Genomic DNA, 24,643 nt, shown 5'->3' with positions numbered 1-24,643 from the left:
CACCTGCGGATTTGCAAATCTTGGCATATTCATGTGGGAAGATTTAAAAAATGGATGTTAATCTGTGTTCAGCTGTGTAGGGATGGCTCAGGCACATTAGAGTATTGGGCTTAATAAATTGGAAATCCTAACTTTTTTTTTCACAGCTAATTTGATAAAGATGACTAACATCATGATTGAATTACATTTTATATGCTGGATGCTATCAATCAGCATTAACAAAATTGTTTTTTCTTACTGTTGGGAAGTATCACTAGAAATGGAAGAGGGAAATGCTCTTCTCTTCAGGCTGCAGTGTGATTTTTAAAATTAAAAGTAAGTTTTCTTCCAGAATATATGTTGCCTCAGTGTTTTGCTAGGTGTTCTTTCTCTCTGCTCCCTGCAAACTAAGCTTGGTCAATAACCTGCAGTATTCTGCAGGACAAGTTTGGGTCCCATTGGTGTCTGTGCATCACCTTTGGGTTATGTTGTTCTTTGCAGAGGTGAAAAAACCCTTTGTGCTGTTTGACCCTTGCACATGTGGCTGGAGTAGATTCCCATCTTGTACAGCTCATGCTTCTTTGCTGATTCAGTAACACTTAAAGGAGTCAAAGCCTCAGCTAACTTTTCTCAGTAGAAAAGCATCTTAAATCGTATTTTCTTTGGAGTGCTCATGCAGCAAAACTCAGGCATCCAGCATGTTGAAATGTAACTAAGAAGTGAGTGGAGCCCAACAGAAGAAATGGAGCAGTTCCAGTAGGAAGGGGTGGAGATGGAGGGGGTTTTCATGCCTAGTGCACTGTCCTTACTCATTAAGCATATGATCGATACAGTGCTTTAAAATGGTGCTTTAAATTTAAAGTGCTTTACATCTGGCAATCCTCATAGACTTATTTTGAAATTCTGAGTTTTAATAATAGATTTCAGGGCAGAATTCTACTTCAGTTTCCTGAATTTGAGAGCTTTTCTTTCTCTTTGGTTTCTAACACCAGTTACAGTTTGTGTATAGTAAGTGCACCTAAAAGTGCTCTTTTATGGCAGAGTGCTGTGCTGCCAATCTGACTTTAAAAGTCATCATCTTCATATTAGTATTGTAGGCTAGGAAGACAGGTTTGGGGTTTTTTTGTTTCATTTTACTGTTTGTTGTTTTCTCATTGGGTTTTTTTCGAGGCATATGGTAGGACAATCTGTGTTTTGTGAGATTTTTGCCTGTTGTGGTGTGGTAATCAAAATGTCGAATTTCAAGCTTTTGAGTAGGACTGAAATAATAAAATAAATAATAATAAAATTCAAAAGGGTAGTGTTGCTACGGATGGGAAAACAGTGGTTTCTTGTTCTGAACATGGTGATGTTGACAATTGACAACATAGGTGGTACATTAGAGTTCATGTATCATTGGGAATTGTAATTTTATGGTAGTTTTTGCTGCTGCATGTTGTTTCAGAAGCATTTGCATTTTGATAGTATGTGTAACATGAACATGGTGATGTTGACAATTGACAACATAGGTGGTACATTAGAGTTCATGTATCATTGGGAATTGATTTTATGGTAGTTGCTGCTGCTGCCTGTTGTTTCAGAAGTATTTGCATTTTGATAGTATAACACCCTTGTTCCTGTGCTTTAGCTACACAGAAAGTGTTAAAGGCATGCTGTATGTTCTGACTTTCCTTGTAGAACCTGGTCCATCATCCCTTGGCAGTATGCTTATGCCTGCTCAGGAAACAGAGTGGGCCGAGCTCATCCGAACTGGTCAGATGACTCCATTTGGAACTAAAATACCTCAGAAGCCAGAGAGGAAGGCACGACAGTTAAGGCTAAATGAAGCATCTGATTTTGAGAAGTACTTAGCAGACCAGGCTAAATTGTCATTTGAAAGAAAGAAATTATCCCGTCACAAAGGAGCAAAGAAGAAAGCACAAGCCAAAAATGTTCAGTGTGTGGCTCCTGCAGCTGCCACAAAGGAAAAAAGTGGTAAAGCCCTCTCAAAAACAGATAAGCGTTTAAAAAAACACTTGAGAGAGCTTCAGAAGCATGCCCTTCAGATTCATTCAAAGGCCAGAATTCCAAAGGAAGACAAATATCTTGGGGCCAAGAAGTGCAGGCATGAACAAGAGGATGATAGTGGGGAGTCTGAGTATGTACCTGATGAGGAGCTCTTTGATCCAGAAGCAGCAGAAGAGGAAGAAGAGCAGGCATCTTCTCTTGCTGAGAATGATTCTGATTATGAGCTTAAGAGTTTATCAAGAAAAAAAAAACATAGGGTGAAGAAGGGTTTTAAAGAAGCTGAAAATGATGCTGACTTCGTTCCAAGCTCTGAGGAAGAGGAACACTCATCAGGGAAGCACAAAGTGAAACGATGGAGAGATGATGGAGATGTGAACTATTATAAACAGAGACTAAGGTTAGTCCTAGACATTTTTATTGATAATAATAAATTAATATGTTGAACATGCAAAGGACAATAGCTATAATACACTGCTAGGGAGTGTGTTGAAGTAAGGGAAATGAGGTAGAAGGATCATAGATAGCCTTCTAGAAGGATTCAAACGTGGAACTTAATTACAACAAATTTGCTGTTGAACTTTTCTTCTTGTTATAGGTCCTTATTTGTGGATCAACTGTGCTAATCTGTGATTTATGAAATTTGTATAACCTTTGTGTTGCTGATCACAGGCATATTGTCTCTTTTCTGCTATAAGGGTTGAGCTTCATATAATAAACTTCAGCTTGTCAATGATGTGTACTTTTAATTAGGTACCTTTACTGAATGTCCTTCAGGTACATAGTCCTCTAGAAAATCATGGAACTTGAAAACAGCTTCTTTAGAGTGAAAGGAAAAACATGTATTAGGACAGTCAGTGAAGGGTGATTTATGTAGTGATAAAGCCCAGCATAGGAACTCAGTTAATGCTTGGGAAGCTCAAATTTTACACTTTTATGGAAACAGAAAATCTTACGGATTTAAATGATGCTGTGTCAAAGGAGGAATCAAGCAATAGACCACCACGTCTCTCCTGTGCTGAGTGCCTGGGTTGTTGTGGAAAAAGAGGTATCTTCTGGTAGCAGAAGTGCTCTCAGTTGTAGCAAATCTCATGTGGGAAGAGCCCAACTTCACTTTCACATCCCAGGTTACAAAGGTAGATTAGGAACCGATATAAGGCAATAGGTTTGCAAATCCAGGATGTTGCTTTTCAAAAGTAAGGCATAATTTATTGCTCTCGAATAGAAATTTTGGAAAGAGGCTAATCTAAACAATGTCCAAAGGGTCAAAAAAATATATTTTTTATTGGATGCATTAACAAATCTAATTGTTCTTAATCGGTAAAATATTTACTGGTTTATTGAATAAAACTGTATTCTTCACATTTAAAGTAGACCAATATTAAATCATTTTTAATTCAGTGTTTTCATCAAGAGTAATTTATTTTGATTGAAAGTTTTAATATGACTCACAGTTTAAATTCATTCAAAAACGTTTTTTAATAACGTTAAGATTGTGACAATTTATCCTTAGCAAAGTCATATCATAGACTACATTTCTTTTGGTTACTGAAGTTACAATAAAAGCCTAAATGAATTTTAGAAATATCAATAACTGTAATTGCTACCAAAACACTACATCTCTTAAAAATTTCATAGCTACAGTTATTGTGGCTGTTAAGCTGCAGCTGTCCACATTGATGTTTTTATGCTGACACCCCCAGGTAATCTTCATTATAGGAAATGCCATGAGAAAATAAAATGTAGTGAATTAAGAAACATATTAAGAATGCTGTAGAAATGCTGTCATTTGCTTACATTTATATCTTGTTTCATGTCAGTTTTACTTTTGAATGCAAACGAATGGGTGAGATTATGGTATATTTTACCCGTGAGAGAGGCAGAGGAAAGTCCTTCAGGATTACTTTATTCTTCTGAACATCTAGTCTTGTGCTTGGCAATGAATTCAGTCCTACACTCTTAGAGACTGAAAATGAGTTTCCTTAACATTAAAACTTTTCAGAGATGGGACTTCAAGAGATTGGTCTGTGTCAAGGGGAAACTACACTGATGTTGTTAAAGCAGGATAATTAGCTAACTGCATGACTGCAGAGCATCTCTAGAACAAGAGACTTGTCAGAATAGGAGCTGTTGTCTGTAGGAAATGTCAGGCAGCAGAGCAGCCTGTCCTTCTAAAGGCTGCTTCCAGAGGTTTGCCTAGTCACTCAGAGCAAGGTGTGAGCAAGGGAACATGAAAAAGTAAAATTCAGCTGTGCAGATTCAGCTTAGGCTAACAGGAATTTCAGATTTTTTTCCTTGTGTGGGTCTTGCTTTTCTTTAGTTACTGTTACTGGAGCCATGTTGCTGTGTAGACATGCAGATGAAGAGAGTCTTCTCTTCTGAAAGGTCAATGCCTAAGGTGACTTCATAGCTTCATAGAATAATGAACAGTACCAGGGAACATCAGGGTTATGGAGAGTAAGGTAAATAGGATATTGTCATGCACCTATAGGTAATTCAAATATTCACTGAAAATTAGTGTATTTTCATTCCCAGCTATCCATACCAGCTGAACCCAGAGGCTTAGGTAGTCAGTCTGTAGCATGCTACAGGAATATCTCAGAGATTTGATCCCCATCAACAGGTATTACCAATAGTGACCATCATCATCTAGAAGTGTTCAAAATTGGAGCTGGTGGTGTCAAAACCTGTTCCCTCCTGCCCAGTGGAATGCTCAGATGTCGTGGTTTAATCCCAGCCAGCAGCCAGGCCCCACACTGCCCCTCATTCTCCTACCAGGGGAGAATCAGAAGGGTAAAAGCTGGAAAACTCCTGGGCTGAGAGAAAGGCAGTTTAATAGGGAAGGCAAAAGCCACACCTGCAGGCAAAGCAGAACAAAGAGTTGTTTCACTACTTCCCATGGGCAGGCAGGGGTTCAGCCATCTCCAGGAGAGCAGGGCCCCATCTCAGATAACTAACTTGGGAAGACAAACTCCATCACTGCAAACATCCCCCACTTTATGTACTGAGCAGGATGCCATCTGGTCTGGAACAGCCCTTTGGTCAGTTGGGGTCACCTGTCCTGGCTGTGTCTCCCCCCAGCCTCCTCACCAGCGTGGCAGCACAAAAAGGCCTTGGCTCTGTGTGAGCCCTGCTCAGCAATGACAACAACATGTCTGTATTATCAGCCCTGTGTGCAGCACAAATCCAAAACACAGCCCCATACCAGCCACTGTGAAGAAAATTAATTTGCTTCATCCAAAACCTGCACATCAGGTCATGGCACAGTCAGTTTATTTGAAGACTGTGGAAAGGATGAAAAGGAACTTGGTTTTCAACTTCTTTTACCAAGAAGCACAAAAGAATAGTAACCTTGAATGCTTATTAAATGTGTAGGAAATAAAACTTTTTTGTTTTTCTTCTCAACAAGAAAACTGCTGCTTTTTTTGTATTATTCTGAAGCTTTGCAGATATGGAAACCACAAAGTGTCAAGATTTTGTATATATTACTTAAAGCTTTCCTTTTCATATATTAAAATGCCAAGCATAAGTATAAAGTAATTTTTTCTGCTTATATGTAGTTAATACATTACATTATTGACATCAGGATGGAGTCAGTGTAAGGTAATAGCTTGGAGTCATAATAAACCTTAGCACTCTAAAGTGCATTCTTCCCGTAGCACTTGTCAGTATGTATCTGCCTGCTGCTTCAAGGAAAGAATTACAAGTCATATTGTGGGAGATCAGTGCTGTATCTATGTTTTCTTGTGTATTCTGTATAGTTTGTTAAGTACAGTTGTTTGACTTCTATTGCTGTCAAGTGCACAGAAGCAAGGCTGGGAAAGCTGCTTCTTTTCTTGTCTCTCAAGTGATATCCAGGCGGTTGAGTAGTAGGAAGTCAGTGCACAAAGCAGTTGATTCATAAAGAAAAAAATCGTGTTAAATTAAATTTGTTTTCATAGATCAGTTTTCATGTGCTAGCTTTCCTTGATGTATCTGAGTTATCTGAGTTAGTGAATCTCTCCGTGTTTCAAAGTGGTAAGTTAAAAAAGGATTAAATACTACCTTTCCTGAAAGATACTTTCTTAAAGCATTCTTACTGCTCTTTAAAGTGACAAAACCAGGACAGAAATGAAGATATATTTTCTCTCACTCACTGAGTACACCTTTCATTCTAAACTCAAGTGTGTAATTGTCTACATCAGTCTTAATTTACTTATGGAGGCTTGTGGTACTAACTGCATGTATTTCATCTGTTAGGACATACCAATTAAATCCACCCATACAGACCATAAAAAGTTAGATCAAAAAAGCAATACTGAATGCGTCAATTTAGCAAATTAGAATAATCTGTAAGGGATTCTTAGTTGTATAAAATATAAAACATATTGTGCTTCACAAATGCAAACTATTTTAAATACTCAGCTTGGTTTCTGACTGCATTTTTACCAAAAAAAAAGTGAAATTGTGCTCATTACTGCTTTGGGTGCAGAATTTCTTTCTAGGGTATTGCAATAAGTGTGAAATGGGCTTAGTATCTGAATACATTCTTATATTAAGAAGAAATTTAATTGTATGATATATGGCTTTCATACTTCACTTTCAGGGATAAAATTATGTTTATATCAATGACAATGGACAATATAAGATTTCTCAAAGGTCATGCTTCTGTTTTAAAGAGAATTTGGTAATATAGTAAAACCTGTATTTTCTGATTGTTTAGGCATACTAATGATGTTTAACTGACGTGTGTAAGGAATATATTGACCAAATGAGCAGTAAGTTACTGTGTTTAAGTCAGAGATGATGACCACTATTTCTCCCTCCAAAGTCTGACTTCCAGGGAAAGGTACAAGACCAGATTAGCTAACAGACTGGTCTTGTAAATAGCATTTGTCCTCCCATGGCTTCAGCCATTTGGATAGTTACACTTTTCTAAGTAAAACAATGATATTTCAGTGTAGACTATCTTAGTGATATATGTTACATTAAGTTCACAGCCTTTCAGAAACTGAATAGCTTCTTCAAACTTTGAAAGTTGTTTGTGATAACAAGTGCTGCTATTTCTTTAAAGTGGTAATTGATGGCTAAAAACCTCTAGACACTTGGAAGAAATGTAGTACTTCAGTGAAGTAACAGAACACGTGAAAAGGAAACGCAGGGAGGTGAAATGCCTAAATTCCTGGACAGTTTCGAGTTAACTTGGGAGTTCCTCTTGGTTGTTTCTGGATCACTTTCCCCAATGCACACTAGAGGGCAATCTGCTCCTTCCCAGGGGAGGCTGCCGCTCCCGTGCTGGCTGGTGGTGATTCGTGTTGGAGTACAAAATTAATAGCAAATTCTTGTACAAATTATTGCCCTGCTTGGGTTTAGTATGGATTGCTTATCTACACGTCTCTTTAGAAGCTTTGTAATCTGTAGTTGTTTTGATTTTGGTGTGGTAAGTAGGAATTTCCTTCCTTGATTTGAGTCTTGTCATAACCCAGTCAGATGAAATTTGTTCTTCTGTTTTTTTTCCCTGTGTTTGCTCTTTTTTCCCTCCATCATTATTTTTGCTTCTGAAGACATCTTGACTTAAGAGATCAAAACATGCTTCAGCAAAACTGGCTCTCTCAACCTGACCAGCATTGTGTTGTCTTAGTTTTTCAATGCTTTCATTCTTGGCAGTGATTGGAACTTGTGTGTATTTGGAGATGGTGGTGTTTATTTTGAGTTAACAGAACAATACCAAGTTTGTGACTAGTCCCATAAAGACAGACTTGAAGTATTTTCTCAAAAGGTACTGCTGAAAAGTCCATATAGAAACCTCACAGAGTCAGCTTTCTTTCATGAGAAAGAGTGTATGATTGTATTGCTTGGATGTGAAGTGTTGAACTTCTTCTTTGCTCTCTTGTTCCCAACACAAATGTTCTTAAACAAATTTGCCAGATATGCAGAGACCACTAAGTGGACGTTTGCTTTTGCACTGCATTCAGAACAGTAGCTTATAGATGTTTTTAATCTGTTGTGTGCCTTGCCAGTTTCTGTAGGGATTTTGTGAGTTTATCCACTACATGCAGTGTACCTGCAGTAAATGTCACTTCCAGGAGAGAATTCCAGCAAACCCCAAATTGTCAGGGAAGCACTGTTGGTTGAGTAGTACATAGCCAGCTAGAGTACACTTTCCCTTTAGAGGCAGATGGGTTTGGGTCACTGAAACACAAGTTCATCATTTCATTGAAATGTTGAAGATCCTTTGGTACTTTTTCAGCAGTGGGGGAATGATGGGACAGGAAGGTGATTCTCTAAGCTGCCTGGAGTCCAAATAAGTTGAGAATGCAAACCACAAATCACTCTGTAATTCCAAAACCTCATAAAACTCATTCTCTTAATAATGACTGCAGTAGAGATTTAGAGCATGTCACCCTGAAGATGGTGATGTTTCCAACTGAGTCTTCTGTGTAAGATAATACACTGTTTCACTTTTCTCTACAGGAAGGAAGTTAAATTTAAGTGTTCAATTAAATTAATAAAATAGCTTTGGAACATGTAAACTTTATCAATATTTTGGTGGAGGGAGGATTAAGGGGAGCGAGATGTAGGAGTTTAAAATTGCCTGGCTTTTTTGATGCTATTAGCTATTGATTCCATTATATTAGTATTTTTGTCTCTAGAAAATCAGAAAATTGTAACTAGCTATAAAACATGTACCTTTTTTAATATACCTCAATATATCAGATATTTCAAGCATTTACTTGCATAATTCCCTCCTCCAAAGGACTGCTATTTTAAATCATTAAATCAGAGCATATGATTTTTTACTTGATCAAAATTCAGTGTCATTTTCGTGCAGAATCTTTTCTATGCTATAATTGAATGTTGATTCCTTGTGTTACTCCAGGAAGTGGCAAAAAGAACGTTTGAAGGATAAAGAACATCAAACAGCTGAGGAACTTTCTGAAGAAAGTGATGTTGAATTTGAAGAGGGTTTCAAAGTACCAGGATTTCTCTTCAAAAAGCTTTTTAAGTATGTATTGTGTACTTCATTTCAATATAATGCCACTGTATGCTGTTAATAATATTAGTAGTAATAGTCATAGTGAGTTCCAGATGGCCTTTGCTGTAACTTTTACTTCCGTGAATGTTGCCTCAACTTTTGTTTCAATTGTTTCAGTAGGATTCTTTCTTTAAAAAAAGATTTCAGGATCAAACTTCAAAGAAATAAACTTATTGTGAACACAGATTGCAATTATGTGAAGGTGATAACTGGCTGATGTGAATATTGTAAATGTGTATTAGCTAAATTATGAATTGAGAAGCTCTCCTTGTCTACTTCTATAAATGCATTCTTTTATTGATACATGCTTGCTCCTAATTAGGGTGTGGAGTGGTAGAATACTTTTACTTTGAAGCATAAGATGATGGTAAGATGTGATAAAAGAAAACAAGAAATATGGTGTTTCTGTGATTGAGTACTTTTCAAATTAACTGTTTGTAATTAATATTATAAAATAATCTTGAACATTTTGCCAGGTAAAATTTTAAAATATAGAGAGTGAATTCTTAATTCCTCCGGTAGATGGAAAACACTCTACAACTCATTCTTTAGTTATTTAATGCTTAATTACAGATTTCAACAGAAGTGTTTTCTGTTTCAGTTTTTTAAAACATAGATCCCAGTGATGCTTTCAAGTTCATCTCAAAAAAAAAAAAACCCCCAAAACAAAACTACAAGTTAGCAGCTAACCAGTTAATTTTATGCATAATCTCTCTCTTAAATTCATGCAGCATAATGGGCTTGAATTCAGTTTTCTTGGCAACATTTCACACAGCAGGAAAATCTTCTCTTCTCTTGAAAGCAAACTCTTGAAATCTTACTGTAGTAGAAAGCCCTGGTTTATAATGGGTGTGTGTGGTATCCCTTCCAAGAGAACCACTTAGTCTTGACCTCAGAGAAATTATTACTGTTGTCCTGTAGTCCTCAGAAGGAAAACACTAGCTCTGAAATGGGGTTGAATTAATGCCTTGGTTGCTGGGACCATGCAGAGCCAATATGTGGTCTCCAGTTGTTTATGAGAAGGTACTGCACAAGTATTCATCTTGAGGACGGATGTGTGGTCTGAGCAACCCGAAGGGAAATGAAATAGAGCAGTCACTAAAAATTAATCTTGAAGATGCAAGCCTCACTAATGAAGGGTATCCCTGCAAGCATGAGTCAGTTGGCAAAACTTCTTAAGTGGTTAGAAAGATCAATTGCGATGAATGATTTGTCTGACTTGTAACTTAAATGCTGAAATCTCCAGTGTAGGAAAGCCCATAGTCAATAGGCACTAAACTGTGGAGTTCTGAGCAAGTTTAGTACAGAACAGGGAAGTATGTTGACCCAAGGACATGTATAGCATGTACTTTAAGTGATCTTCCTGCATAGTTAAATTCCAAAGAAGTTAGCTCATGCTGGAAATAGGAGACCCTCAGGTTTATTCTTTTGTAAGCCTGTCGAGGTGGACAGTCTGTTTCTTCCAAGCACACTTGTCTGCTTTGCTAAATATTGATCAGGAATAACATAGATGCTGCTGTGGAGCAAAATTGAGCAGACCTGCAAACATTGCCTTTTTCCATCTGCACTAAGCCTGCGAGAGCACTCTCTATGAAAAAGGAACCAGCCTTCATCACAATTTGCTTCCAGTGTGTGATTTCCATGATAAATTTGAAACACAGTTTTGTCTCTGCAACAGTGCAGCTGAACTCTGGTATCTGCTGTGGTGAATTTTGAAGGATGCATCATGGCATGGTTGCTCGTGTGAAATACAATACAATGTAGCTATTTTGGAAGGCCAGCAGCACTTTTATTTACTTCCAGAATATTTTTGGAATTAAAAAAAAATCATAAAAATTGGTGCAATAAAAGTGTAAGCTTGAAAATAATTAATTATCTTTCCATATAACCGCAAAAGTGGAGGAGGGTGTTTTCCTTTAACTTTTGATTAGTTGCATTGCATGTTTATATGATCATACAAAGACAGCACATGCATCTTTTGTGTTTTTATATAACCATGGAGCAGAATTTTTCACAAGCTTAATTATCTACTGTGAAACATTCTCAGGAGAAGCAATGAGAGGGAGAAATATGTTTATAAATTTATCTCATTTTAAAGCTCTGTATGTAATCCTAAAAAATAATACAAATTTGTATTAGGAAGTTATTGAATGGTTGTCTTCTGAAAAGACATGCTGAACATTTGTCTGGAGGAGCACCTTCTGACTGGAATTAGGGTTATTTTCAATTCTTTAATGTTTTACAGAAGATGTTTTGTCTTCATAAAATGTAGTAATGATAGCATCTTAATCCAATTATAGCTAATCCTGCAAGCCATTTCATAGTTGTTTTATAGATTACTGCATTTTAAGGTGAATTAATTTCTAATAAAAGGGTTTCTTAAGGGCTTCGTGGCATAATGCTTTTGAGACACTAGCAGATAGTGTGATGTCTGAACCATTAGATGTGTTCTTTGATCATCTTTTTTTTACTACTCAAGCCATTTGTTTGTCTCCATTTAGCATTCTCTAAATCCATACCAAACTCATCACAAATTGATTTTTAATAGTACTTTGTAGACACTAGTGTCATTAGCTGTCAGTAGTCCTAAATATTATTTGTTCAAGGATGGAAACAGGATTTTGAAATGCACGCAAGAAATCACCTAGAATAAATGACCCCTATTTAAAAAAAGTGTTTTGTTCTTTGCTGTGCTCTGCACTCCAGAAATGCATGCCATCAAGAAAATTATCAGTAACCTTTTCTTCCTGTAAGTTACAAGGCACTGTGGTGCTGAAACATGTTTGATTTTTTTTAAATGTGATTTAAAGGTCCAGTTTTTCATTTATTTCTTTTGTGTTCAATTTAACCCCCACACATGGCATGTTATTCCTACTGGTCTCACTATTTCATGTTGTTATAAAAAGGTATGTCCTAAAGTGATTCCCAGCCCAGCATCTTATCTTCACCTTTTTAGCTTGCTGTCATAAATCTTGCTTTTTAGTCTGCTTCTTTTAAGCAGAATGTATTTTACCTTCTTGCTTGTGTGATTTCCACTGAAGGACTGGGATTAGACTGCCCTGATGCTCTCACATAATGCTCTGCTGTATCCCCTGCACTGCAATAGTTTCTATTGCTTAGTCTTGTTTTTTTTTCTTCATTGAAAGAGACTACATGTTATTAAATAAATTTATGTTTAAAAAGCATGATTTGGCAGATGTGATCAGTTTTTGTAGTAGTGTATGAAGTCTGTATCCCTTACAAGTCAACCTTTTCCTTCAGTTCAAGGAGTATGTTCCAAATAATATTATTTACTAGACCCTTTCATCTTGTCTTTTCAGAAAAGATAATGCTTCATAACGAAGTTGCTTTTAGCACTTAAAATATATATGAAATAAAATACCCTCTAATTACAATGACTGTTGGTTTAATTAGAAATGTTTTAGTGTTGCATAAAGAACGAAAGTCACATGTAATGTCTGAGTGCATCAAAAATGTATGACCTAGTAAATACAGCACTCATGTAAAACACACATCCAGCATGTTACAGTAACTGGTATGAGAACCTTGCCAAATGATTAATTCATGAGTACTTTCTGTTATGATCTGTATTATCAAACATTTGCCATCTTCTTTTTCCTTGTTTTAGGTATCAGCAGACAGGTGTTAGGTGGCTTTGGGAATTGCACTGCCAGCAGGCAGGAGGAATTCTGGGAGATGAGATGGGATTGGGCAAGACCATTCAGATAATTGCCTTCTTGGCAGGTCTGAGCTACAGCAATATGAGGACTCGTGGTTCAAATTACAGGCAAGTGCTTCTCTGCAGACTGTCAGTCTGTGGAGCTCAATTAATATTTCATCAGATGTATTACTGGTGGAGGAGGGTCCTGTGAATTATTAATGACATTTCAATTACAATATTCCTTTAATTCTTTTAGTGGGGGACATCAAAGGAAAAATTTTACGAGACAATGGAGCTGTAGGGCAGGAAAAATTAAACATGTAACACTTTTAATGAATTCCAGGCATTGATGCTTCATTTTGCAGATGAGCCACGCTAGATATTTTGGGTCAATACAGTGTCTAAGGTTACCTTCCACAAATGGATTGTTTACAAACTCAATTACATTAATATCAATAGTTTACACAATATGGAATTTTAAATTAGATGTAATACCTTTTGTTCCATTTATTAAATTTTACATTAAAATATTTGTTCTGGCAAGACACCAGGTAAATGTTTTACAGGAAGTAGCAAGCTGATTTGCAGTGAAAGTTAGAGTTTCTGATGGGCAGGGAATTATCCATGCCAAAAATTAGTAGTAAGAGTAAAACCAGTAATTTATGCAGAGGAATTTCCATCTGCTTTTGGTTTTTTATTGTTGCTGCTTTTGAAAACATATGCTAGTATGACTGGTGTTTCTTATAAGGTATTTTATGGTTTTTTGTTACTGAACAATGCTTTAAAATTTCTTCTTCATAGGTGGAATTACTGTCAAGATACTTGTTTGTGTCCTCAGATTTGCGAACGCACACATGAGTAGTACTTGATTTTTCTACTTCTGTTGGCCTGTTTACCTGATGTAAATAGCTACATGAAATTTAGCAACTATCATAGTACTGTACTAAACAAAAATAATTACCTTTATATAGAGGTACATTTAAATTATGTTTAGCTTGTACATGAATTGTAAAATAATGCTTTATAGAGAAAATATTCCTGTTTTCTCTCTGGTTGCTTCCTACTATAGTCTTAATATAAAAATAAACTCCATAAGTCCTTCACTCAGGCCAGCAGAAAGATTTACTTTAATATGGCTGCCTAGTTAAGGATGTTATTGTACAGATTACTTTATATTCCCTCCCCCACTTAGTAGTAGACCACTGAGTTGATGGAGATCCTTCAGGAACATCTCTTGACACTGTTAAATAGTGCAAAACGGCACTAAAAGTTTGGAAAGGCCAAAATCCATTTGCCCACCTAAGTTGCAGTGCTCTTTCTGAATGGATAATGTGTTGAGTTTCATGTTTTGGCTGGTGCATGTCATTGAGTTCATTATGACAGTAATTCCATGGGAGGAAACAAGGTTTAATATATTGGTGAGGCTTGCTCTGATTTTACGTGTTGTTGTTATGCAGACAGTCTAAGTAAACAACTTCATCTTTCATAGTCCAGTGTTTTCCTCCCCTGGGCTGAGAAGGCAGCTATATTGATGACCAGTAGTACTGGTAAACTTGTTTCTACTTGAAGGAGTGTAGTCTGATAGGCAGGAGACTGCCTGGGCAGCCTCTGCAAAGCCAGCACTAAGGGGACAAAGCTGTGTGGTCAGCACTGTGGAAACCCACCAGCTTGGGTTTCCTTACCTTGGTGTGTAACAAAAACCTTTTGCTACAGACTTGCCTTCATTTATTTGAAACATCAGATGAGAAACTGACAGAAAGTTTATACACTGATTATTTACCCATCTGTGCTCTTCAGGATACTGAGACATAAACATAAACAGCTTAATCTCTGCTTGAGTGGCAGAGATTAATTTCCATGGTGCTTAGGTAAATAAAAATCCATTGCCCCAGAAAAAGTGTGTTGCTCTTGCTGCCCCCGTTCTCTTATTTTCACTATGGTTTAGTTATTGTTTCAGCTTGAAAACATGATTTGTCAGTCCTTGGCAACATTTGGTTATAATGAAATATGTTTTCCTGTGCTAACTTTTTGTGTGTTTAAAGATTATAAGTATAGCATGAGTACAGTTTGCTTTTTCTTAGTAGCAAGTTGCAGGAATTGGAACTTATATGCAGGTCCAGTTGCATCCAATTAAATAACAACAAATAAAGGATTCTTGTGAATTTGGGCTTTATAAACCAGAAGCAACAGAAGAAAGAGATTTGGATATATTGACCAAATATGACATTGACCATAAGCTATTAGTAAAATGCGGCTGTGAAAAGGGAACAGAATACAATATGGCAATATATTTGGAGCAGGAACAGGGCAGTATTATCTTGGTACAAGGCAGTAGTAAAACTTTGGTCTTGAATGTTTTAAGTGTCACCTTTGTTCAAGGAAAGCAAATATAAATTGGATAGGCAGCAGAGCAGATCTTGCAGTGTTGCAGTGATTAGGAGAATGAAGGATGCCTCCTAAGTGTAGCAAGCAGGAGTATATGATTTGTTTTGTTTTGTGGAACAGCTCAGACTGGAAGAAGCTAGATGACTCTTTTATATAAATAAATAAAAGCTCTCAGGAGAATAATAAAATGTTGGCTAGTGGAAAGTGGGTAGAGTCAGACTAGACACAGAAGAGTTTTCACACAGCCAAGTAGAGAGGGAGTGTGTGGAGTTTCTGAAAATTGATCTAAGGAGGTGTGAACTCTTTGTGTAAGCTGAGGGGGGAAACAAATCTGGATAAACTTTACATGTGAGCTTGTGTGAGTATAGACTAGGGGAATAAACAGATGTATTTTGTTACTGCCCATGAAGAGTGAGAAACCATTATGTTCTGGGAAAGTTGTCTTTTCTGCTGTAGGTATTTTTAAAAGCAGTAGCAGTGATTATTTAGAGCCGTAGCAGAATTGAAGTTATTCTTCATGTCTCCAAGTTCTTACTTCCTTTTGGATTGCAGGGAGTTTTTTAATTAGACCATATAAGCTTGTGTTATAATATTTGTTCATAATAAGTAATGTCCAGGTTGTTGTTCTGCATATGTATAAGCTTTTAATAAAGAATATTATTTCTTCATGTCAGCAGTTTCTGACGATGATAAGGGGTTTGGGATTTTTTTAAGCAGGGTGTTGCTGGTGTCTGAGAAATCCTTTATTGCTATCAGTGTGTGATCTTGAATGTATACTGTGACCTTTTGCATTGTTTGTTTAGTGTCACTTGGATAATACATAGACACAGATCAGTGTATGATAACTGAAGCTATTACGTTTGTTGGCAGAGTAATTTTTTTCCATTTTTTAAAGAGCAAATATATTTGAAAAATAACTGCTAGTAACCACTACTTAATATATTTCTTACAGGATTGTTGGTATTTATTTGTGATGGTAGTATTTTTTTATTTGGCTGGTGTGCAAGGGATTTTTCCCTTCTTAACCTTAAGAGCAGCTCTGAACTTCATGTACAGAAGTTTGTTTATGAAGTTTGTTTCAGACCTCTGTAGTAATGCTCAGAAACAGCAATACAATTACGAATAAGAAACTTATGAGACAGTTTGAGCCAAGCTCAGATCTCAACATCCATGGATGGATATAGTCTGCCACTTTAGAGTCCTTGTCTTATCAATAAACTATGGTGATGAGAGTACAGTATATTACCAACATGAAGCAGAGCACCTGTGTGTAAGTTCATTTGTGAGACTCTAGCTACACATTCTGTATAATAGAAGTAATAAAATAATTGCTTGTTAATGATTTCTTTTCGCTTATAGAAACAGCAGTCACTAAAACCTGATTTGTAATATCACAGGAGGAAGTTCCCTTATGCCTTATTGTTTGGAGCTTTTCTATTCCTGTTTAGCTTGATAGATGCATCCATTAACTGCTCAATGAGTGGATTCTTTTAGCAGTATCCTCTTCATCTTCCTTTAAAAAAAACAGACTTCCAGGAAAACAAATTGCCAATTAATTTCCATAGCTCTCATATTCCACTTAAACTGTAAAATATGTCATTTTAATATGTGTATTTTAATGAGCCACTTAATTCAGATTATTTATTTCACATTAAGGGTTTTTTTCCTTGAATACTCTATTTTAGGTACCAGGGATTGGGTCCAACAGTGATTGTTTGTCCAGCTACTGTGTTGCATCAGTGGGTAAAAGAATTCCACACTTGGTGGCCGCCATTTAGAGTTGCTGTGCTCCATGAAACTGGTTCTTATACAAAGAGTAAGGTAATGATTGACATTTGTTTTGTAATTCTTGAGGCCTTTTGGTTTTTTTTTTGTCACTAGCAAAAAAAATCCCCTGTTGCTTAATGCTTCTGTGTAGGAAAAGGCTTCTGTGACCTTTCTCTGAATGCATTAAAAGAACAGAAAGTTCATTGTTTTGTATAGATTTCATAGTAAACTGGACTAAAAGGGGGCTGACATAGAATACCTGTTTATTATGATGAAGATTTGTATTCCCTGAACAAATTGAACATAGTAACAGGTTTCTTGCTTGAGTTTTCCTTGTGCTGTAGTTCATGCTAGGAGTTTGACTAGATTGCTTGTACACCAGATAAATGCATGTAGCACTTGTGAATTCTCTTCTTGCATTTCTTTGCATAGCTATGTCATTGATCTGATATCTAATGTGTTTTGCATGCATGGGTAATTTCTCTTCAGTTGGTTGCTGTCAGTTGGTATCACTCAGTCTCATTTTCTTTAATGACAGAGTAACTTGGTTAGTTTGCATTGTTTAAAGCAGTGCCCTTTCTGTCTTTCAGTTTTCTTTGACAGTCTCTTCATATGCATGTTCTTAGTCTGTTTCTTAAGTTGGAAAGCCTGACTTGTCTGAAGTTTGAAACTTTGGTACCTTGCAGGAACAAAACAAGGAAAACTTAGATTTTCATTTTCCCCATCATATTTCAGATGTTTAAATGAATTTTCAGGATTCAGCTAAGCATTTTAAAATTTCTCTTTAAATATTTATTGAATTTCTTGTAATAACATTAAGATTATGTGGTGCTTAATTGCACTTGATTAAACGTATTCTGAAGTAATTGATGCAGTTACAGCACGTAGCAAAAAAGGAGTATCACACTCTAATGTGCTAATAGCTTCCTGTTGTTCAATTAACTTGGTGTGTTTTCAAGCCCTAAAAGTCTGTTGACCTCAATAACACGGTCATATGTCTTCCTAAATTAAATCATGTGTGCTTATTTTGGGCTGTTTCTTAATTAGTGGACTTGACAGACTGACTCACATTTTTCCATCTGCAGGAATAGTAAGGTTTTCAAGATTTCACCTTCCCACTGTCAGCCCTCAAATGCATATTCAACAACTTTAAATTAAAGATGTAAACACTTCTGAACAGATTTAGAGAGCTGAACCTAATGCCTCATCTTCTAAGAGCTGCAACAGTGCTTTAAACAGGTGGCACTGATAAGGTCTTAACCACATGCATGGTTTTTTTTTTCCTAGATGCCTCTTAATCAGAGAAGAGCAAGCTAAAGTAAGGAAAAAAACCCAACTTTCCCATTTTACTTCCCCTTATACCTGCAGTAAAAGTTTGCTATTAATAAATTAGCATAAGTAACACTTGTACACTGAAAATACATCACATAAAATACAGGACAGGTGATTTACTCCTGCTTAGGATTTCTTTTCAAAATAAATTATGAAAACTTTAGTTCTGATCTTACAACAATTCCATCTGCTGATAATCTATGGCATTGCAGAAGACCACTTTTGCATATCTTAACTTTGTAATGCTTATCCAGGGACCGTTCTGTCCTTAAGCTATGGCATAAGACATAAAAAAACAAGTAAGTTAAATAAATATAAAAATAGTGGTTAGACTGTATAAGTTCTTTGAGATTAGTTTTACTTAGCCAAAAGCCAGCTCCCTGTTCACCTGCAGTCTCAGTGTGGCTCAGACAAATCCAGGATCCACCTGCTCTATTTGTGTATCCTAGTTTATCATTATAAAGTAAATGAGAAGAGTTTTGTGGTGGACAGCTCCAGGAGAGGATTGGGGAACTGAATTTTGTTATCAGCTTTGGAGTGAGAAAGGTCATTTCAGCCTCTGAAGAGCCTACAATTTTGTGAACCACTGGAGGAACATCATTGTCCTCCAGAATAAATGGATGACAGACAGTGAAGATCTTAATGGATTTTGAGGACTGCCTTATCCTGTAGTGGTTGGCCAGCAGGTTGTGGTAAAACCCAGTACTGCAGCTTGTTTTTTACAAGTATAAAAGAGGCATAGGTGATTTTTAAGGACAGAAATTAATTGTAAAACTATTGGATGAGAATTTCAGAGAAAAAGGGTTAAGCAATGACAGATGTCCCATAAGGCAAGACAGTATTTCATAACAGAAACACACAACAGCTAAAGTTTCATTGGATAAAATTTAAGTTGATGTTTTAGGTGAGATAGATGTATGTAATTTTCCCCATAACATTGTCAGGAATCCTGAAATCTTAGCAAATACTAAATCTTTCAACATTGTTGAAATCATATGGTTTTATGAATAGGTGTCTTCTGGTGTACCTTCTAAGATGCACAAGCATTGATGCAAGAGCCTGTCTCCCAGCTCTTCAAAGTTGCTCACAGAAGTATTTCACTTGACAGAGTAGGGAAGACATCTGTTCTGATTATTTCATCATAAACTGATTCTAGGCAATACTTCCCACAGCTGTTCAGTTAGTGACACTTCTTTAGTGCTACAAAGGGACTTTGAGCAACGTGGTAAGTGAAAGGCTCTCTGATTTTTATCTTTTCACCAGTCTGTTTTGGTTTTCTTTGCAAGCAGTTACAGGATTTTCACAATAATAGTATGAAATAACAGCCTGAATTGTGAGCACCAGATTGGCTGCAAATCTTGTCAATCTCTTTCAGCTCAATCTTTGAGCCATCTCACTGCTATAGTATTTGTGGAGTTTTGAGCATATGCAAAGTTTCAAAAGAGACACTCGTTATTCTTTTTCTAAAATAACAATGGTAGAAAATTTTGACAGTGAAGGAGGGAAGTATAAATTTCCCATTTCACCCCTTGGACTATGGCTAAAGGTCTTCAGCTATTTATAAGGGAAGGCAGATTGGTATTTTAGGTGCTGAAAGGAAGACAGTAGCAAGCTGGGGGGGTTTCCAAGACTTTTGAGCTTGTTTAAGGTATTCGGATGAAATGTAAAACTTGCTCTTTTTAAAAATTATTATTATTTATGATTACAGAAGATTATTTCGCTCTTCTAGCATGATGAATGTGATTAAATTGGAACAGTAGGTGGAACCAGATTTAAGTAATAGTCTTCCCCTGTGAAGTCAGCTTTCAGTTTGAACAAGGTATAGCATTTGTGACTAAATGTCCTGAGGTGCTCTCTTATGCTAATAAGCTCCTACTGTGGTTTACACTCAAATCTCATCTGTAAACATCGAGTGCTCTGAGACCTCTAGGCCTGAGAGAAAAAAAGAAGTAAATCTAATGTAGTGTATCACAAGTGCTTTTTATTTATGATATAGAACAGAAGGTAAGGAGAAGAAACTTTAATAGAGTTGGAAAAAAGCTTTCTGAGCAAAGAGCTTGTCCAGTTGTTTTAAAACTTGTTTAACATATGATGTATGGAAGGAGGCTGTATTTTTTAATTACAAGGCTGAACTTTTAATTTCTTAATCTTTAGAAGACATATCACTGAAGTTAACAATTCCTTCTGATGTTAGTCACATACTGTTTGTAAATGTGTAACTCTGCATTCCCTTATTCTGGTCAAATGCAGGACACACAATGCAGCCCTAGAAAGTAGTTGTCAAGTTCATGATACTTGCAGCTGTGAAACCATCTACTTGAAGATGACTTTACATATGGAAAATTTTAGACCTTCTAGCCTTACAGTAGAGTATATAATCTACATGTAAAAAAGTCAATTTCAGAGGTTACAGTAACTGGCATGATTGCATAGGGAACCTGTGTTTTAGCCAAAGGCTCTATTTCTGAGTTAAGAACCAAACTCAGATAAAATTAGTATCATGCTCCAAGAAGTAGCATTCTTGTTAAATATGTAATAAGTGTTGTAGCTCTTTATATTGCAACTTTTGCATTATTAAACATTATAATGTGTTCTTTTGAAGCCTCTTCATGGTGCCATTTAGGTTTTTTTGTTAGGGCAGGGAGATAATAAAGAGGTTTTATATGTTGAATTTATGGATCCCCATAAACCATCCCCAGCCTGATGGTTGGTTATGAAATGGTGATAAGCCTGGTGAAGAATGCACTTTTGATTCACAAATGATATATGGTTGGATAAGTGACTAGATACTATCTCTGACTTCACGCTTGCCTCAAAAATACCTGAATGTTTAGTGAATTTTGTAGTTATCACTGGTCTGTGTCTTTAAGTTCAGTTTTAACATACACATTTCTGTCTAAGAAAATTACCACTTTTAATACACAATACATAAGAGTTCAGATTTCAGGTCCTCTTAAATATTTTTAAAAGACTATAAAAAGAAAAAAAAGAAATCTTATTTCTGTAAGCATCAGTCAAAAAAATTGTCCTGTTTTTGTACATTCAGAAACAAACTTGTAGGTACATTGAGGTACCAAGAGGAAAAAAAGCATTTGCTTAGAGATATGTCCTTAGAATAAATCATGAACCTTTTAGCCGTAAGAAATAGTGCTTGCCAAAATTCATCCAGTCTTTGTACATCTCATGTGCTTCAGTGAGGGCAAGGCAACACCATCATCTTATCACCCAAGTTTGGGAGAAAATACTGTCCCTGAACTGCAAAGGCCTGAAGTACTGTGCTGAACAAAAATGCAAGTGGATAATTACTCAATGTACTCACATGTTCCTCTATTCATTAGCATCAGATAAAGGACAGAGTGCAGAATTTCAAAATTAGGTAACTGCTGTGTAATCTGACATTAGTAGAATTTTTCTCTCAAGCACACTTTTTTTAACTTAGTGTAACAGTGTATGAAATATTTCATTTAGAAATGCCTTAATCCAACTAAACAAGAAAACTGTGGATTAAAGAAATATATGTATATAATATAGATATATTAAAATATATATTATATATGTATTTTATATGTTAATATCTTTTATATACAAAATATTGTAAAGTAGTTTAAACTATAAAATTTAAACACCCTCAAGAGTCAAGATCTATTAGCATGTTTTGAAATATTTAGAGCTATTCCAAGAACTGCACTTAAAGTGAAGGCAACCTTGAAAAGGTACCCAGTGCAGTAAAATGAGACTCAGTAAGTGTTGTAGTGTGAGTTGATAAAATTGTGTTCTGTTTCTTCATTGTCAGCACAAATCCTTGTTTATTAAAAATTTAGCTTGAAGGAAACTTTAATTAATTACAGGTTCAGTAAATCCTGACTAGGATTCTGCCTTGGTGTGTTTACAATGAATGGCCTTCATGTGCCTGTGTTTCACTTCTGTTCTCTCTGCTACCTGACAGCGTGATTTATGGCTGTTGTTTTCTACGAGTCCACTGTTTGCCCTCTAGGAGGGATTGGTCTCTTGAGCCTCCATAATAACAGCAGCACTTTCACAAAACATCTTTTAATGACAAGAGTGTAGCATTCTGTAAGTCAGGCTAATTGCAGACATACCCTATTAATTGCAAAAATTAGGAGAGGTTACATATTTTACAAGCTTTTAATTTTAAATCACCCGAGATGATTTGTCTTAAGTGTTTGGGTAGTGATGTCTACAATATTCTATGACAGGCCATTGCTGAGACTTGAGAAAAGTTGCAGACTATGGATAATGTACCAGGTAGAATTAAGCTTTGGATGTCCACACCTGCAGAGAAATCCTACTCTGTCTGTAGTACAAATTATTCTAAATATTACATATTCTCTTGAGACTCGTGATACCAACATTAAATAATATGTTGTGGTTTTATCAGGAGATGATAATCAGAAAGCAGATATTCTTGAACAGTTAAAAGAGTATTTTGAATCTTGAGGTGTGTGTGAGCAAGTAACTTTACAGTAAAAGGTCATGGATATTGACATCATCTGAGTTTTTGACATGGGTTTTTCCCTTTTGTTTGGTTTTTTAATTGTTTTTGTGAGTTGCATTTTAATTAAAGGCACTTCTAGTAATAAGGGATTTGTCTTTAGCAAATTTAGTGGTGGTTGTACTTTCTGTTTTTCCCTTATCATCTTCTGTTTAAGTCTTCTAAATTTATACATGGAGGATAAATGCAATAAAGATGAGTCCTGAACACTGTCAAAAATGAGATATACTGTCCTGCCCCATATAACTTGCAGTGATAAAGGCTAGTAAAAACTTGGGAAAAGGTTAAAGCTTACAACAGAAGCACAAAATTTGAAGATTGGTAGCAACTATGTTAATCCTATAATGAGAAAAGTTAGATAGAATTTAGGATTAACCAAATAGATTTTTGTATTTGTTTTTCAGTATTCCACTTCTTTAATTTTCCTCTAACATTCTTGTTTGCAGTACACAAAGCTGAGTTTGTGAAGTTACTGTAGGAGAATTTGAAAAAACCCATTATCTTAATCAAATCCAGTGTTTGTTTTTTCAGACTATGCATTTAAAAAATTGAAAATAAAAACCACTGTTTCCTTCTAACCAGGCTTTTGGTAAATTCTGATTTGCTGTAACACAGTATTCAAGTGCTTCATTCTTTCACAGATGAGCTAAGAATCATATAATCAAAATCTTGCATATACTTATTTTCTTTGCAAAGTCAATTATAGATCTGCTTTTATAATACTTTTTATACATACCTTGGATAGCAAATCTCTGTGTGTGTAGGTCTGAGGATTCTGTCCCACTGACAACGTGCACCTTTTGTTTTTAGGCAAAACTCATTCATGAAATTGCTTCATGCCATGGAATTTTGATTACATCGTACTCGTACATTCGTCTGATGCAGGACGACATCCACACGTATGATTGGCATTATGTCATCCTGGATGAGGGTCACAAAATCCGAAATCCAAATGCTGCAGTCACACTCGCATGCAAGCAGGTACTTTATAAAAAATAAATTTATATTTATTTGCTCTGGAGGGTGGTTCCAATATCTAATAGCCTATCCTAAAAATACGTGTTTGATCATTAATAGAGAATAAAAGCATACATCACAGGGTCTTTATTTGACTATTTAACTTACTTAACATTTTTAACGAATTTACGTGGCTAAATTTACACAAGTGTGGTAGAGGAAAAAAAAATAGAAATTTTAAATTGCATAATAATTTACCAGCACTGATAAATGTCAGATTGCTGGTGTGAATTTTCTGCTAACAGTTTATGGACAGTGTATTGCAGAAATCTGTTTTTTCAGAAGTGTGAGGCCACATATTTTGACATGAAAATTTATTGATGGTGAAGTTGAATATCCTCTGAGGTAGGAGGCAGGATACACCAGGAACCATGAAAATAACTTTCTTTTGGTTTTGTGGTTTTTATTAATAGTTCCGCACACCCCATCGAATCATCTTGTCTGGCTCCCCTATGCAAAATAACCTAAAGGAGCTCTGGTCCCTCTTTGACTTTATATTCCCAGGAAAATTGGGAACCCTCCCTGTGTTCATGGAGCAGTTTTCTGTCCCAATAACCATGGGAGGATATTGCAATGCCTCTCCTGTCCAGGTAAATGCATCCTAAATATCGTTTTGCTTGAGGGAAACTGTTCCAACTATTGCTGTTGTTTTTTAAACTGACTTCTAAATGTACTTAATGCTGTATGTTCTAGACATGAACCAAAAAAAGAGTTGTGTGTATGCATTACTGCTGCTTGTGTAAAAAAATCATTCAGCTGAGAGCATTTCATTTATGCAGGACTGCAGCTTATATACAGGTTTTTCTTATCAAAAGCCCTAAAGTTTAAGTCATTAGAAGTATTCTTTGATATGAAGATAAACAAATTGGAGTGGGAGATGGCTGGTCCCACATTTTGATGTATTTAAATAAAACCTTCCTGTTTGCTATCAAGCTTTGGCAAATTATGCAGGAAGAGGAATCCTTAAATC

At 36.1% G+C, this 24,643-nt stretch overlaps 1 protein-coding gene across 3 annotated transcripts in view; it reads left to right on the top strand.

Annotated features, from left to right (window-relative positions):
* The window catches only part of ERCC6 (ERCC excision repair 6, chromatin remodeling factor), a 44,229-nt gene that overhangs the window by 5,994 nt on the left and 13,592 nt on the right, over positions 1–24,643 (top strand). For all 3 annotated transcript variants that reach the window (XM_039709166.1, XM_039709169.1, XM_039709167.1), the window contains exons 5-10: positions 1,657–2,383; positions 8,843–8,968; positions 12,627–12,785; positions 16,730–16,865; positions 23,467–23,637; positions 24,087–24,263. In XM_039709166.1, the coding sequence (XP_039565100.1) occupies positions 1,657–2,383; positions 8,843–8,968; positions 12,627–12,785; positions 16,730–16,865; positions 23,467–23,637; positions 24,087–24,263 (1,496 nt within the window). The remainder of the gene's footprint in view (positions 1–1,656; positions 2,384–8,842; positions 8,969–12,626; positions 12,786–16,729; positions 16,866–23,466; positions 23,638–24,086; positions 24,264–24,643) is intronic.

The sequence above is a fragment of the Passer montanus genome, unplaced genomic scaffold, assembly GCF_014805655.1.
Source record: "Passer montanus isolate IOZ18808 unplaced genomic scaffold, ASM1480565v1 scaffold21, whole genome shotgun sequence".
NCBI classification, from domain to species: Eukaryota; Metazoa; Chordata; class Aves; order Passeriformes; family Passeridae; genus Passer; species Passer montanus.
This window is presented reverse-complemented; position numbering and strand designations above follow the sequence as displayed.